This window comes from Microtus oregoni, unplaced genomic scaffold (genome assembly GCF_018167655.1).
Source record: "Microtus oregoni isolate MIOR12 unplaced genomic scaffold, Mior012 000040F_ref0000088, whole genome shotgun sequence".
Taxonomy (NCBI): domain Eukaryota; kingdom Metazoa; phylum Chordata; class Mammalia; order Rodentia; family Cricetidae; genus Microtus; species Microtus oregoni.
The window spans coordinates 12,806,071-12,818,965 of NW_024543207.1; the positions used below are offsets into that span (position 1 = coordinate 12,806,071).

Here is a 12,895-nt window from a genome sequence, read left to right on the forward strand (position 1 = left end):
ACACACAACGATAACAGAGTAACACCGGGTATGTTTACGGCCAGTCATATATGGTCCCTTTGCCCTTGCCTGCATGCTCTTTATCGGATATAATGCAATCTCTCACTGGGTTCCTGAATCAGCACTCGGCACTCATGGAATTATTCTTTTTTCCTTCTTCTTTATAACTTTATTTCTTTTTTAAATTTTTTATTTAAAAGTTTTTTCATTTTGCATATCAACCACAGTTTCCCCTCCCTCCTATCCTCCCCCCACACCTTCCCGCCACCAAAAAAAACTTTCTTTCTTTCTTTTTTTCTTTCCTTCTTTTTTTCTTTCTTTCTTTCTTTCTTTCTTTCTTTTTTTTGGTTTTTCGAGACAGGGTTTTTCTGTGGTTTTGGAGCCTGTCCTGGAACTAGCTCTTGTAGACCAGGCTGGTCTCGCACTCACAGAGATCCGCCTGCCTCTGCCTCCCGAGTGCCGGGATTAAAGATGTGCGCCACCACCGCCCGGCGAAACTTTATTTCTTATTATGAGTGAGGCACACGTAATAGGCACACGTGTGGGGGATCATAGGACAGCATTGTTCAGTCATCTCTCCTCCTTCTGCCTGTGCCTACTTCCGGGAATTGAACTTAGGTTGCCAGACTTGAGCAGCACGCACTTTATCTGCTGAGCCATCTTATCAACCGGGGTTTTCTGTTCTTGTTGCTTCTGTTTATTTATTTCTTATGAGATTCTCTCTCTCCCTCTCTCTCTCTCTCTCTCTCTCTCTCTCTCTCTCTCTCTCTCTCTCTCTCTCTAGGCTGACTTTGAACACTCTGATCCTCCAACTCCAAAGCCCTGGGATTATTTTTAAGCATGGTTTCTTGTGTGGGTGCCATGTTCTGTCCCCCACACATCATCCCCACTGTCTTACTTGGGGTTACCATTGCTGTGGTTAAGCACCACAACCAAAGCAAATTGGGGAAGAAAGGACTTTCTTGGCTTACACTTCTACATCTTAGTCCTTCATTAAAGGAAGTCAGGACAGGAACTCAAAGAGGGCAGGAATCTGGAGGCAGGAAGTGATGCAGAGGCCATGGCAGGGTGTGCTTACTGACTTGCTCAGCCTGCTTTCTTATAGAAACCAGAACCACCAGCCCAGGGAGGTACCACTCACAATGGGCTGTGCCTTCACCCGTCAACCACTAGTTAAGAAAGCGTCTTACAGGCTTGCGTACAGCCTGATCTTATGGAGGCATTTTCTTAATTGAGGTTCCCTCCTCTCGGTTGAGTTTAGCGTGTGTCAAGTTGCCATAAAACTAGCCAGCACACCTACATTTTAAAATGAAAGAGGAAGTTGGTTCCTCTGTCTGACCACAGTGTCTGAGAGGAGGGCTTTGGCTTCCCTTCGTTCTCAGGCACGAGCCCTGGCACGCCTTGCCTCTTTTTTTCTTCCCTTCAAGGATAGGACAGGGAAGACTTCTGGGGAAGAATATGTAGTCCCTACAGTGTGTCAGTCTGAGCAGGACTCAGTCGTGCCGGTGGGGTGGGGTTTGAGAAGAGTGGTTTGTCAGTCCCACCTCCAGTCGGCGCCTCCGTTTTTCTTAATTGTGCACCCTCATCTATAAACCATGGTTTGGAAATAATCTACAGTTAAACTGTTAGGTTTACCTCCCTGAAGACCGAGGATTAAATTTCCAAATTAATTGCATTTATTCCATGGGAAAGTAATTGAAAATAACTCTTGCTAACATGTATGCGTGGGCCCGAGTGCCAGCTAGCATCATCCTTTGATCTAGCTTGTTAATTTTCCTGTACAGCTATTAGAGCTCTGTCCCAGCGTTACCTTCAGTATCCTCCGAGAGCTGGATTAAGCTGCCTGGTTCATTCGCTGTTTAATTTGAAGTGAAAAGAAACATCTCGCCTTTCAAACAGCAGCAGCAGCAGCTCAGGGGGAGTTTGCAGATGTGTGCCAATACAAAGGCAGAAGACAAAAGCGAGCCGGGAGGGAGAAGGAGGCATTTAGCTCTGCCCAGGATAGACGTAGTCTACATCTAGGGACAGAAAGGAAAAAAAAACAAAACAAACCACGCTTATGGAAAATACTTTGCCATACGCCCACAGCCATTTTCCTCCTTCATTTTCAACCCGATCCTGGTCCCTGCTTAGTGGAATAAATAGATCTGGTTTGGAGAAGCAAGGGAGGCTGAGTTCAGGTGCCTTCTGCCCCCGGGCTGTTCCCGGTCTAGAAGTTATTTTAGACCTTGTTTGAGTTCCTGACACAGTTTGGTTGGGGTGATAAATACCATTTTCATCTGTAACTCTTCTGTCCTAGCCCCCCCCCCCACTTCCCTAACCACCACTCCCCCAACACCCTCCCACCCCTCTTCATTCTCATTGCCTGAAAGCACCCAGGATGCCTAATCTGATCATTTGTCGCTAGGTGCAGTGCAGAGCACTTGGAACTATCTCCCTTGCCATTTGTCAATGCAGAAACATAACTATTAGCTCCAAAGGGAGAAGAGATGAAGCTGAACATGGGCACCCAGGTCCCAGGAATACAGATTTAGGTTACCTCAGATTCCAATGCTGGTGTGGTAATAGTTTGAAGAAATTTTTATACTAACAGAACAAAAAAAAAAAATCATCGATCAGACACTTCTAAAAGTGCATTGGTAGAAATGGTATGTAGGCCGGTTACAGCAAGGCAAAGCGGAGATCTGCAGCTCCAAACTGCAGAGCCCACAGACTGGTGGGAACTGGGGCTTTTGTTTATACAGTCCGAAAGGCTCACCTGCTAGTCTCAGGATGTCGGTTCAGACAGTGGTGGACAAGGAATGGCTGTTTGCAAGGCTAGAGGGAGCCCGGGATAAATTTTAACGAGGCCATGGAGCTGCAACATTCCAGCGTCTCCAGGGCCACCGCAGTTCGAATCTCCCAATCAGCCTTGGCGCAGGTTCAATGGACGGTGCAGTTCTTTCCCGGAGCTTTCATGGCCCGAATGAATGAGTGAGAAAACATCAATGACAGTGGCTAGTTATGCTCAGAGTTCTAGCAGCAGCTCCACTTAAAAACATCGCCCAGAGTTTCTCGGTTTCATACATCAGCACAAGCTGAGGCGTGTGACCTGTTCTCCTCCATATTGAACTGTACTTTCAATTGTCCCAGTCAGTGACACCACCATGCACTTTCTGAAATGGTATTGGTTTGATTTATTCCACAATCATCTAGACTTTCTTTGCTTGTTCAGCATCAAACTGAGAATTCCCCTGATGCAGTTTGTCCTGGCCCCTCCCAGACCCTGCCGTCTGCTGAAACCTACCCATCCTTGACTTCAGAGGTCAGCTGGGAACCCTCTCTGCATTATGGCTTTTTCACCTCAGCCTTTGGCAAGACCCTAGCCTTAAGGGACCCTTGTTGAGGCTGCCTCACCTGCCCCCAGCAGCAAATGCTTCTGCAGAAACTGCAAGTCACCTCAGCTGCTGCAGAAGGTCACTGTCCTGCCACACTTCCCAGGAGATGACCTCGGTTCCCACTTCACAGAGAAAAGTGAAGCAACCACATTCTTGTCCCGTGGCCACCATCCTGCGAGCTGAGCTTGCAGCCTTCACATTCCCTCACTTGGAGAGGTGATATCTCTCTTTCAGGGCCACCTCCTCTACCTGTTCCTCGGGTCCCGATCTGGCCTGCTTTCTCGGGAACCTTATTAATTAGTTTTTAGTGACCCTTCGGGCTCCATGGATGAGCGTCTGGGCATGCGCACGTCCTCACATAGAAAACACCGGGGCCGCAGGCAGCCTTCTTTGGATCCTTATATATCTTGTCAGCTACCGCTCCGTGTTTCTCTGTATTACTTCTCGGTCACACTTCTCAGAAGGACAGTTGCCACTCGCTGCCGCCTCTTTTCCTACTTCCTTTTCAGTGTGTTCCCTGCATCGATCTGGTTTCCCCTCTGTCAGTTCTTCTTGCTGCTTCTTACTAAGAACCCTGTGCCTTTATACCCAGGAGGCAGTTCCCATTGGCTCGTAAGCCGCTCAGCAGCTCTTACTATAGACTCCTCTTTCTCTAGGAAACACTCCTCCTACTGGCCTCTGTCTGCGAGAACTCCAACTCATGCCTGTGATGGTTTGGGATGTGGTTTGCTCGCCCTTCCATGATGGTTTGAATGTGGTTTGCCTGCCCTCCCATGTCCTGATTTCACGCCTAGGAGGTGTGGGCCTGACATCATTGAGGGCTGCCCCTGGAAGGGTGGTGGGACTCCAGTTTCTCTGGAATCCTTTCCTTTCACACGCACTCCCACCGTGGCCATCAGCCATGAAGCCACACAGCCAAGGTTGGTGGAGGGGTCCCACCAAGGCCTGCACCATGCTAGCCAGGATGCCTAGCCTCTAAGTCTGCATTAAATAGGCCCTCTTATAATAACAAGAAGACAGAATCATATTGTTTCCTAGGTGTATAGCATCTATAACACGGCTGTGATTCCCCCATTAAATATCCGTAGCTGCCCCTTCTTAGAGATCCAGGAAGAGCTACTAACGGGCCCCTGTGACTCCCACTCAGGTCTTTGAGAGATACTCAGAACCTGAACTGAAGATCTTCTGCAGCGAGCTCTTTGCTGAGTAAATTGGAAAGTGCGATCATCTGGTTAGAAACTTAGCAGCCACCTGGGAGCGTGTCCCTTTGTCATGAAGGGTTATGCTCTGATCCTAGCATCGCTTCCCCTTGCTGTGCTCCTCTCTGCTGCTGTCACTCATTCTGATGGAACCACCCCTTCCTACCCACAGTGCTGAGCAGCCTCCTCACCCACCCCCACCCAGTTGCCCTGGCTCTCTCCTGTTCCTATTGCTGCCACGGTTGGTTATCCTATCCATTGAACTCCTGACCACCTCAGCCTCCGATTAAAGGCATGCCTGAAACTCTCATTCCTAATGCTGGCCAAGGAGGGGCTGTAGGCCACAAACCCTACTGCCTCTGGGGCCCCAGCACGGCTCTCTTCCCGCCTTGCTCTCTGGTCCACAGTCCACCTACCACAGATCCAACTTGGAAGAATACCCTGCCTCAGTTTTCCTCCTCCTTTCTGCTCCTCCCACCTCTGTTCAGTCTCAGCTCAGCTCAGGCAGAGCCCAGCAGAGCTGCCTCCCTGCCTCCCCTGGCGGCTCTGCATGACAGACAGTGGGTGCTCGCTGGCCCATTGTTTGATTCGTGTATCTGTCCCCTCCGCTAGAATGTCAGCCCCGAGAGGTCAGTCTGGGACTGATTCTATCCCTGAGTACCAGGGACCATCCTTTCTCTGGGGACACCCTTATCACTGACACAGCAGGCTCCTTTCTCATATAGTCTGACATGCTTTCGGTGGCCATGACAGACTCAGAATTGTGATTCTGGACTGGAAGGCAAAGTGCACAAGTATTGCTTTGAGTTGGTAAGTGATGTCTGCTGTGAAGATGGAAGGCCGGTGGCGAGTGCTGGACCGCACGCATCAGTCGGGTAGAATTTGAGGGGGAGACTGACAGCATCTCCACCTTGGCCTTGGGGTCTCCCCTACCAAGCCCACACGCCCGTCACCCTTCCGTCGTGTGGGTGCTATCTTGTCACCCCTCTCTACTCTTTGGTCTATGTCTTTCTTCTCCTCGTTCAGGTCCTCTCCACAGTCCTGCTCCTCAGGCTTCCGTCTTGCAGAACTGTCTTGACAGCTGAGGAATTACAGGACACCCTGATTCTCCCGTTCTCACTTTTTATGCATCCAGGTTTTAGACTCTACATACCAGCACTCTGGTTTACAGTGAAGATGGCAAAAATGGGTAGCTTGCCATGGCTGTGTTGCTCCACACCTGCATAAAAGGGTATCCTAGGAGCTCTGACTCGTTAACTGAGTATGGGCCTCGTGTCCACAGCCTCAAAGGCCCAAGCTTCTGGCCCGTTCAGTGTGTCCTAGCATGGCTTCTTCCTGCCGGCCTTCATATCTTTCAGTTCACTGCCTTCGGTCCAGGCGGAAGGCACATGGGAACAGATGTGGGCATCCTTACTTCTGTCGCTGCCCAGTGTGTCCTCCTGGCCTGACAAATATGTGTGAGACCGAGTGAATGAGATAGCGAGAGTGAGCATGTCCCCAGCTCGTGTCTGCTCGAGTCGCCTGCGTTCTCGGCTGCCTGCTCATAGCCACACATCCGTGTAGCGCCTGTCCCCTGTGCCCTGAGGACCCAATGGTGAGGTTGGCCACGTTCCCGGCAGCTGCAGGATGAGGAGGTTAATACATCATAAACGCTGCTTTCGAGACTGAGCCATCCGAGAGGGATTAGCACTTCATCATGGCTTCAGTCTCTCCTGACTATGGTCACTTCTACCAACCACACAGCCACTAAATACACCACTGTGGTTTGGAGCGTCAGTTTCGCAGATGGTAAACATGAAGCCTGCTACTTCCACGTATAAGACATCCGGGTCTCTAACTTCAGTAAACAAATGGGCACTGCAGTCACATTGTAGTTAATATTTGAATACATTTCCAAGCTTATAATTCCATCATCATTTCTAGTGGTGTTTGGAGCAGCATTTTCAGTGAATTTTAGCCTGTCACTGTCCCCGCCCTGTATATCACTGCTGTCACAGCCTTTTCCTCGGGTATGGAATAAGCCTCCAGTAGCCACTAGTGAGGCAGCTAAGAAGCCAAAGTTTCTAGGTATTTCTAGTTGGTCATTTTAACCAGAAGTACAATTGCCTTAAAAGATGCTCAGTGGTGGAGCTAGCAAAATCATGGCTGTGATCCTCCAGTGCACCCCAGGCATCTGCCTCTGGGTCCCAGGAGGTCAGACTAGAGTCTACTGAGCTCAGGAGGGCAGCCCGGCCTCTCGGACCAGCTCCCCTCATTCGGCTGACCTGGCCTGTTTTCCCTTCCACAGGTTGTTTTCGTAGCCATTTTGCTTCACAGTCACCTGGAATGCCGGGAGCCACTGCTCATCCCCATCCTGTCTCTGTACATGGGTGCGCTGGTGCGCTGTACCACACTGTGCCTGGGCTACTACCGGAACATCCATGACATCATCCCCGACAGGAGCGGCCCAGAGCTGGGGGTGAGTGCACCGATTGACTTTTTCGGATATTAACACACACTAGTTGTACAAACCAACAGGATGTACTGTCTGGTTTTCACACGCATGTCATATGTTGTCATCCTTGTCCATATTGAGTCTTTTCCCTCCCCACTCCCCTCTCCCTCTCACCCTAACCCCCAGGGCAGTCTTTACCTGCTCAACCACAGTCTGCCCAAGATGCAGAGACTGTGAAATGAGAACTCAGTGTGCTAAGCCCAGAGGCCAAGTGTTAGGGCTTTTCTGAGGGTAGGCCATCAGAGAATCATGAACTCTAAAGCTGAAAATGATCTTAGTAGAAGTGACCGAATGAGGAGACCATGTGTCGTGTCAAGTCATGGGTGACACAGCCCATGCATGACCTCCTGTACTCATGTACCACAGCAACCTCTTTCATGGTCCAGAAAGTTTTAGGATCTATGGAACCTTCGTGTTCATTTTTTAACATTATAGCACAGCCCCAGGCTCTGTTGATATTCTGCACTGGCTAGTCCCAATATCCTAATCTGGCTCCTCCTAGGGACTCAGCAAAGCTTTAGGTACCATAGCGTGATACGGAAGACCAACATAGAAGCAACATAGAAAACAAAACAAAACACTAGATGAGTCCAAAACAGCATCTCTACTGCAAGGAATCCAGAGGCCTCCAGTTTTAGTCACATGGTGTAGGATGTCTCTGAGGAGAACATTGCGTTTGTCCTGGGCTTTAGACGTCAAGTGAGAATCCAGTTAAGAGTAGTATAGCCAACTGTCACAGGAGGCCAAAGTATTCTGTTCATCTCGTTAAGAACAGGATTGGGTTTGTGTGCGTGCTTGCTTCTCTTCATGTGCAGTAGGCATCATTTCTCTTGCTACAAGGCAGATAGAAGTGACCGTGTCTAACCCTGACCACACCCCCCCCAGTCCCCAGCTTAACCACACAATGCTTTCATCATGTCATGACAATAATTGTGTGGATCACGAACCTCATCCCAGGTCAAGCTACCATTGACTCCCTACCTGGGTATTTCCACTTGGTCACCACAATTATCTTGATACAACCCACCTCTCTCTCAATGCTCAGCCTCCAGCAGAGAGAAAGAAATCAAAGTGCCTGAGATGGTTCCATGATGTAACACTTGCCCTCTTAAGAAACGAAACCAAAATTATGTAACAGGAGCCACGCTTGGAAGATAGCACAAAGATAGCACACACCTTGGCCGTAGATGTCTTGAGACACGGCTAGCCCCTTACTGAGCTTCACCTACGGCTCTGCTCAGTGTGTGTGACTCCTGTGAAGGCGTTGACGGTGGGAGTCTCTGCAGCTGGGCTGAAGAGTCCTGCAGCAATTAGACACACTTATATATATTGACTGATTCCAAAGTAGATTATAATAGCGTTCTGTTGCTCAGAGTTAACTCCTACTGACATGGCTTGTCGCCAGTCACTGTGATGACATAAACAGAGACTCATTTGAAACCTGCCTCTCGGGTCCTGGGAGGACCTCGTGTGGAGGTTGGTTCCGCATATGGGAAACAGTAGTTGGAATCCATCGAGCTCCAGTGTGTACTTTGATTTCTCAGTAGCTTGCCAGGTGTCTGAATTAATTTCTAATACGACTGTACACTTAATTTTAATTAAGCTTGGCCTGTCTACAGAGGCTTTTCTATACATTGTTATTCAGCGCAATGAAGGGCTGTTGATTGGCATAAGAAGCCAAGCTTTGATTTTAGGCTGTGTTCCGGTCTACTTCCGGAACCCGAATGAGCTTTGACCTCTGTTTCTCCACACAGGGCGATGCAACCATAAGGAAGATGCTGAGCTTCTGGTGGCCTCTGGCTCTGATCCTGGCCACACAGCGAATCAGTCGGCCCATTGTCAACCTCTTTGTGTCCCGGGACCTCGGCGGCAGCTCTGCCGCTACAGAGGTAGGACACTTTGTGGGCATGCGGGCACACGCTGAGGGATGGAAATGATTCAGATTTATTTCCACATCACCTCCAGAGCCCAAGCGGTTCTAAAATGCTAAATTACACGAGACAGTGACAGAGGAAGCCATGGCTGGGTGACTTTTGAAATTTCACATTTGTGCAGCTATGGCAAACATCTGTGTCATCCTTCTTACCACACGAGGAACTGAGGCATAGGAGAGAAAGGCACAGACAGACCCTGCTAGAAGCTGGGATAGTGAGAATCTTCTAGCTTTCTGACCTCCTTGCCAAGGTCCTCCATTTCTCTATAATGTCGTCGTATAGCTTCTTCACTGTTGTTGCAAAGGATCATGGGACATGCCTTGTAGGAAATCCGGCATTGCCCAGAGCCTCTGGTGACCCCGCCTAGCCTCCCCTCCCCTGTGCCAGTGTCATTCATACCATGCCATCTATGGCCTTTTTGGCAATCATCCCCCCCTCCACCATGAGGGTCTCCTGTGTGCTCACTGAGAGCTCCAGAAATGGATGTGGAAACTGGTTGCCGTGTCACAGAAAGGCTTGACTCATCTGTACCTTCTCTCGAGCTGAGGGTGAACAAACAGAGTGACTTCATCTGTTTCCTCCTCCATCGCCTTCTGGAGAATTAATTCTGTTGCTGGCACCGCTGGTCCTTTAGGAAGGCTGGCGAGTTCTCGTAAAGGCCTCCTGTTTATACCTGGCCTTGCATGTGCTGTCAGCAGCTCCCCGGCCCAGAGCACCCTGCCAGTTTCCATGGCCTAACAAGAGCTCCTGCTGGCCGGGGAAGACGCCTATAAATCAAAAGCAGAATGCTTTCTCTGGCTCCCGAGTGTCCCTGGATTTTGGTATCCGAGTCACAGACACCATCCTGGGCGGCTGTTGTAGGACAGCAGCTTTGTCAGTCAAATACTGATTTTCCAGGTACGGAGCCCCCGTCGCTTATGTGCTAGAATTCCACCTCCTCATAATCAAAACAAAAGACGGCAGAGTTTGTATTAGGCATTTCCAAGTTGCCAGCCACGGCATAGAAGCTCCACACGTGGGAAGTAAAGCCAGTGGTATCTGGACGGTGTGCTTATGTCTCAAGCATTTGTGTGCATTTGACTCATTTTCCATCAGCCCTGTGTGATTAACATTACCAATGCATTTCTGTGGAGAAGCAGGGATGGGAGTCAACAGAGAGAGCGTTCCCATCTCACACGGGAAGAGGGGAGTTTGGCCAGGTCTGCCTCATCACGATGCTCTCTTGTGCCACGCCACACCACACCACCACACCACACCGCGTTATACCGTACCAAAGTTCCCTCACATAACTGTGGACGGCATCATTCCCTTGTGTGCTGCGCACAGTTGCTCTGTCCGTGGAAACAAATGAAGCCAGACTCCTCTTTCACCAGCGGCTTAACACACTAACTGCCAGAGTGTGGCCGTCGATGCCCAGTTTTCTTCTTTCTCCCTTTCATTCATGCAAGAAAAGAAAATGCTTTTCGTGGAAACCTTTCAGGCGTCTTTCCTGTATGGGATATTATTTGATTTTGCTAAATTAAAATTTTGAGTTGGGGCCCCGGGGACCGAGTGGCCTGAAATGGGCTGAGTTGGAAAGACAAAGGGCTCCACCACTCTGAGGGACAGCAGGCAGGCGGAGAAGTGCAGCCGACCTGAGACTCTGCTCCTAGGGTTGCTTTGGGACCCGTATTGGGCTTGAGGGACTAGCTCAGTGTGGACCAGAGTCCGGATGACCTGCATCCGCCTGTGACCCAGAGCACGGCAAGGTGAGATGCCGGGTGCTCTGAGAAGACTGGCTAGACTCACTGGATGAATGAGCTCTAGGTTCACGGGAGAGACTCTCCCTCAGGATGTAAGGTAGGGAGAAATTGAGGAAGATACAGTGTCATACACACGTCACACATATGTGTGGACACCCACGTGCATACGATGCACACATGCAAAACACCACAGGAGATCGTGATTGACTTGGAAGCTTAGTTAGGCCCAATGGAAAGAACCAAGATCCTGGAGCCTGAGGAAACTGGATTGAGATACTGGCATTTTAAGCAGGGGATCTTGCCTGATCCTCATCCGGTTCATGTGAACTACTTCCCTGGTATCACCTCTACTGTTTGAGACCATCTTGTGGCTAGTGACTACACAGACAAATGTGCCCCTAGCCTACTCACCTGGCCCGGCAGATCCCGGAGGGCTTCCTGCCGATGCCCACACTAACAGCGTCCACTCTTCTCTTGCAGGCAGTGGCAATTCTGACAGCTACCTACCCCGTGGGTCACATGCCATATGGCTGGTTGACAGAAATCCGTGCTGTCTATCCAGCTTTTGACAAGGTGAGACTTCTGTGGCATGGTGTCAGAAACACACTTCATAGCATTGCCACTTGATGGACAGGGGTCTCCGTGGAGAAACCTTGGACCTTTTCCTCCGAGAATAGCAGAGGAAAGTGAAGTTTGCCTTAGTGCAGATTCTGTGATGCTTTTCCAAATTGCTACTCCTGGGGTCACATTGTTCCTCGTGCGTGAGTATTTTCAGTCAATAATCCCCACGCCAAGTTAGGTTGATGGGCTTTGTTCCTGTGATTATTATTGTCTAGTCAATGCCGAGCCTTGTGGGTCCTGTTGCAGATGTCCAGGCTCTGGGGGTGTGAGACTGGGGCTTGAGCTCACAGGCTCGTGGCTGTTGTTCTGTGGCAGGTAGATAGGCACAAACAGTATCGGTGTGGCAAGATTCGTTTCCTGTCTGTTTAGGGGTTTTCTCTTAAGGTGTATGTATATATTTGTGTGTGTGTGTGTGTGTGTGTGTGTGTGTGTGTACCTTATGAGTTTATGTGCAGGAGATGCATGCAGGTATGCAGGTGACCTCAGAGGCCAGAGGACATCAGTTCCCCTGGAATTGGAATTATAGGTGATTGTGAGCCACCCAGTGAGGGTGCTGGGAGCCATCACTCCAGCTCCAGACCTCACCTTTCTAATTCAGCCAAAGAAACCTCAGTGGCCAGCCGCTCTGCCCTCCCGCAACTGCTGGCCCCTCGAAGGGAGGCCTCCAACCCTGTTGACCTCATCTTTGGCCTGGTGGGAACTGTCCTGCCTGTCATTTAGTAAATGTCTATTTCACCACGCCTCTCTTGTTTAAACCTACAGCCCTTTTCTCGGAAGCAGATAGCTAGCAAGGCATACTATTCATGTATAGTGGCATGTCATGTTCTAAGAGAAAAATGGAAGAGGGACGAAGAGCCTGCCACTCGCTATGGGTTTTGCCTTCGTGTTTCTTAGCAGTGACTCACGGCCCTTGCTGCCCCTATTTTCTGTTAGCCAAGGGGAGCCCAGTGAGTTTGGGGAGAAACACCCAGGGCCAGGGTCTTCCACCCATCAAAATGGTCAGCTGAGCTCTGGTTCTTAACTGTCTCTATACCGGCTCCCTCATCCCCCACCCCCAGCCCTCACTCTAGCTTCCTGTGGGCACAAAAGTCCCATGAAGTCATGCAAACAAGGCCAGGCCAGAGGTTTGAAACTTTCCCATTTCAATCAGCATCCCAGCTCTGCAAGGTCTCCTTGGACTGTCGATTAGGAAGGCCAGACTAGTAGAATATAAGTTCCAGGAGAGGTAGGTACCCAACTCCTTCCTCCCCACGTCACTCCCTAAGCCCAGGGTATTCCCCAAGTCTAGACAAAGTCCACCCTCAGTCCACCACCCTACACACACACACGCACGCACACGCACACACACACACATACACACACGTACACACACACGCGCACACACACACACACGCGCACACGCACACACACACACACACACACACACACACACACGCACTGTTGTCACCTCCCATGACAGCAGCATCCTTCCATACTGCCCAGCCTCCTGCTGGTCTTCCATTTCCCTTCCCCTCCTTTTCTCAGGTAC

General features: G+C 50.0%; 1 protein-coding gene across 1 annotated transcript in view; it reads left to right on the forward strand.

Moving 5' to 3' along the window:
* The window catches only part of Ankh (ANKH inorganic pyrophosphate transport regulator), a 136,996-nt gene that overhangs the window by 94,442 nt on the left and 29,659 nt on the right, over positions 1–12,895 (forward strand). The window contains exons 5-7 of the mRNA XM_041632101.1: positions 6,864–7,034; positions 8,825–8,959; positions 11,227–11,319. Of these exons, the coding sequence (XP_041488035.1) occupies positions 6,864–7,034; positions 8,825–8,959; positions 11,227–11,319 (399 nt within the window). The remainder of the gene's footprint in view (positions 1–6,863; positions 7,035–8,824; positions 8,960–11,226; positions 11,320–12,895) is intronic.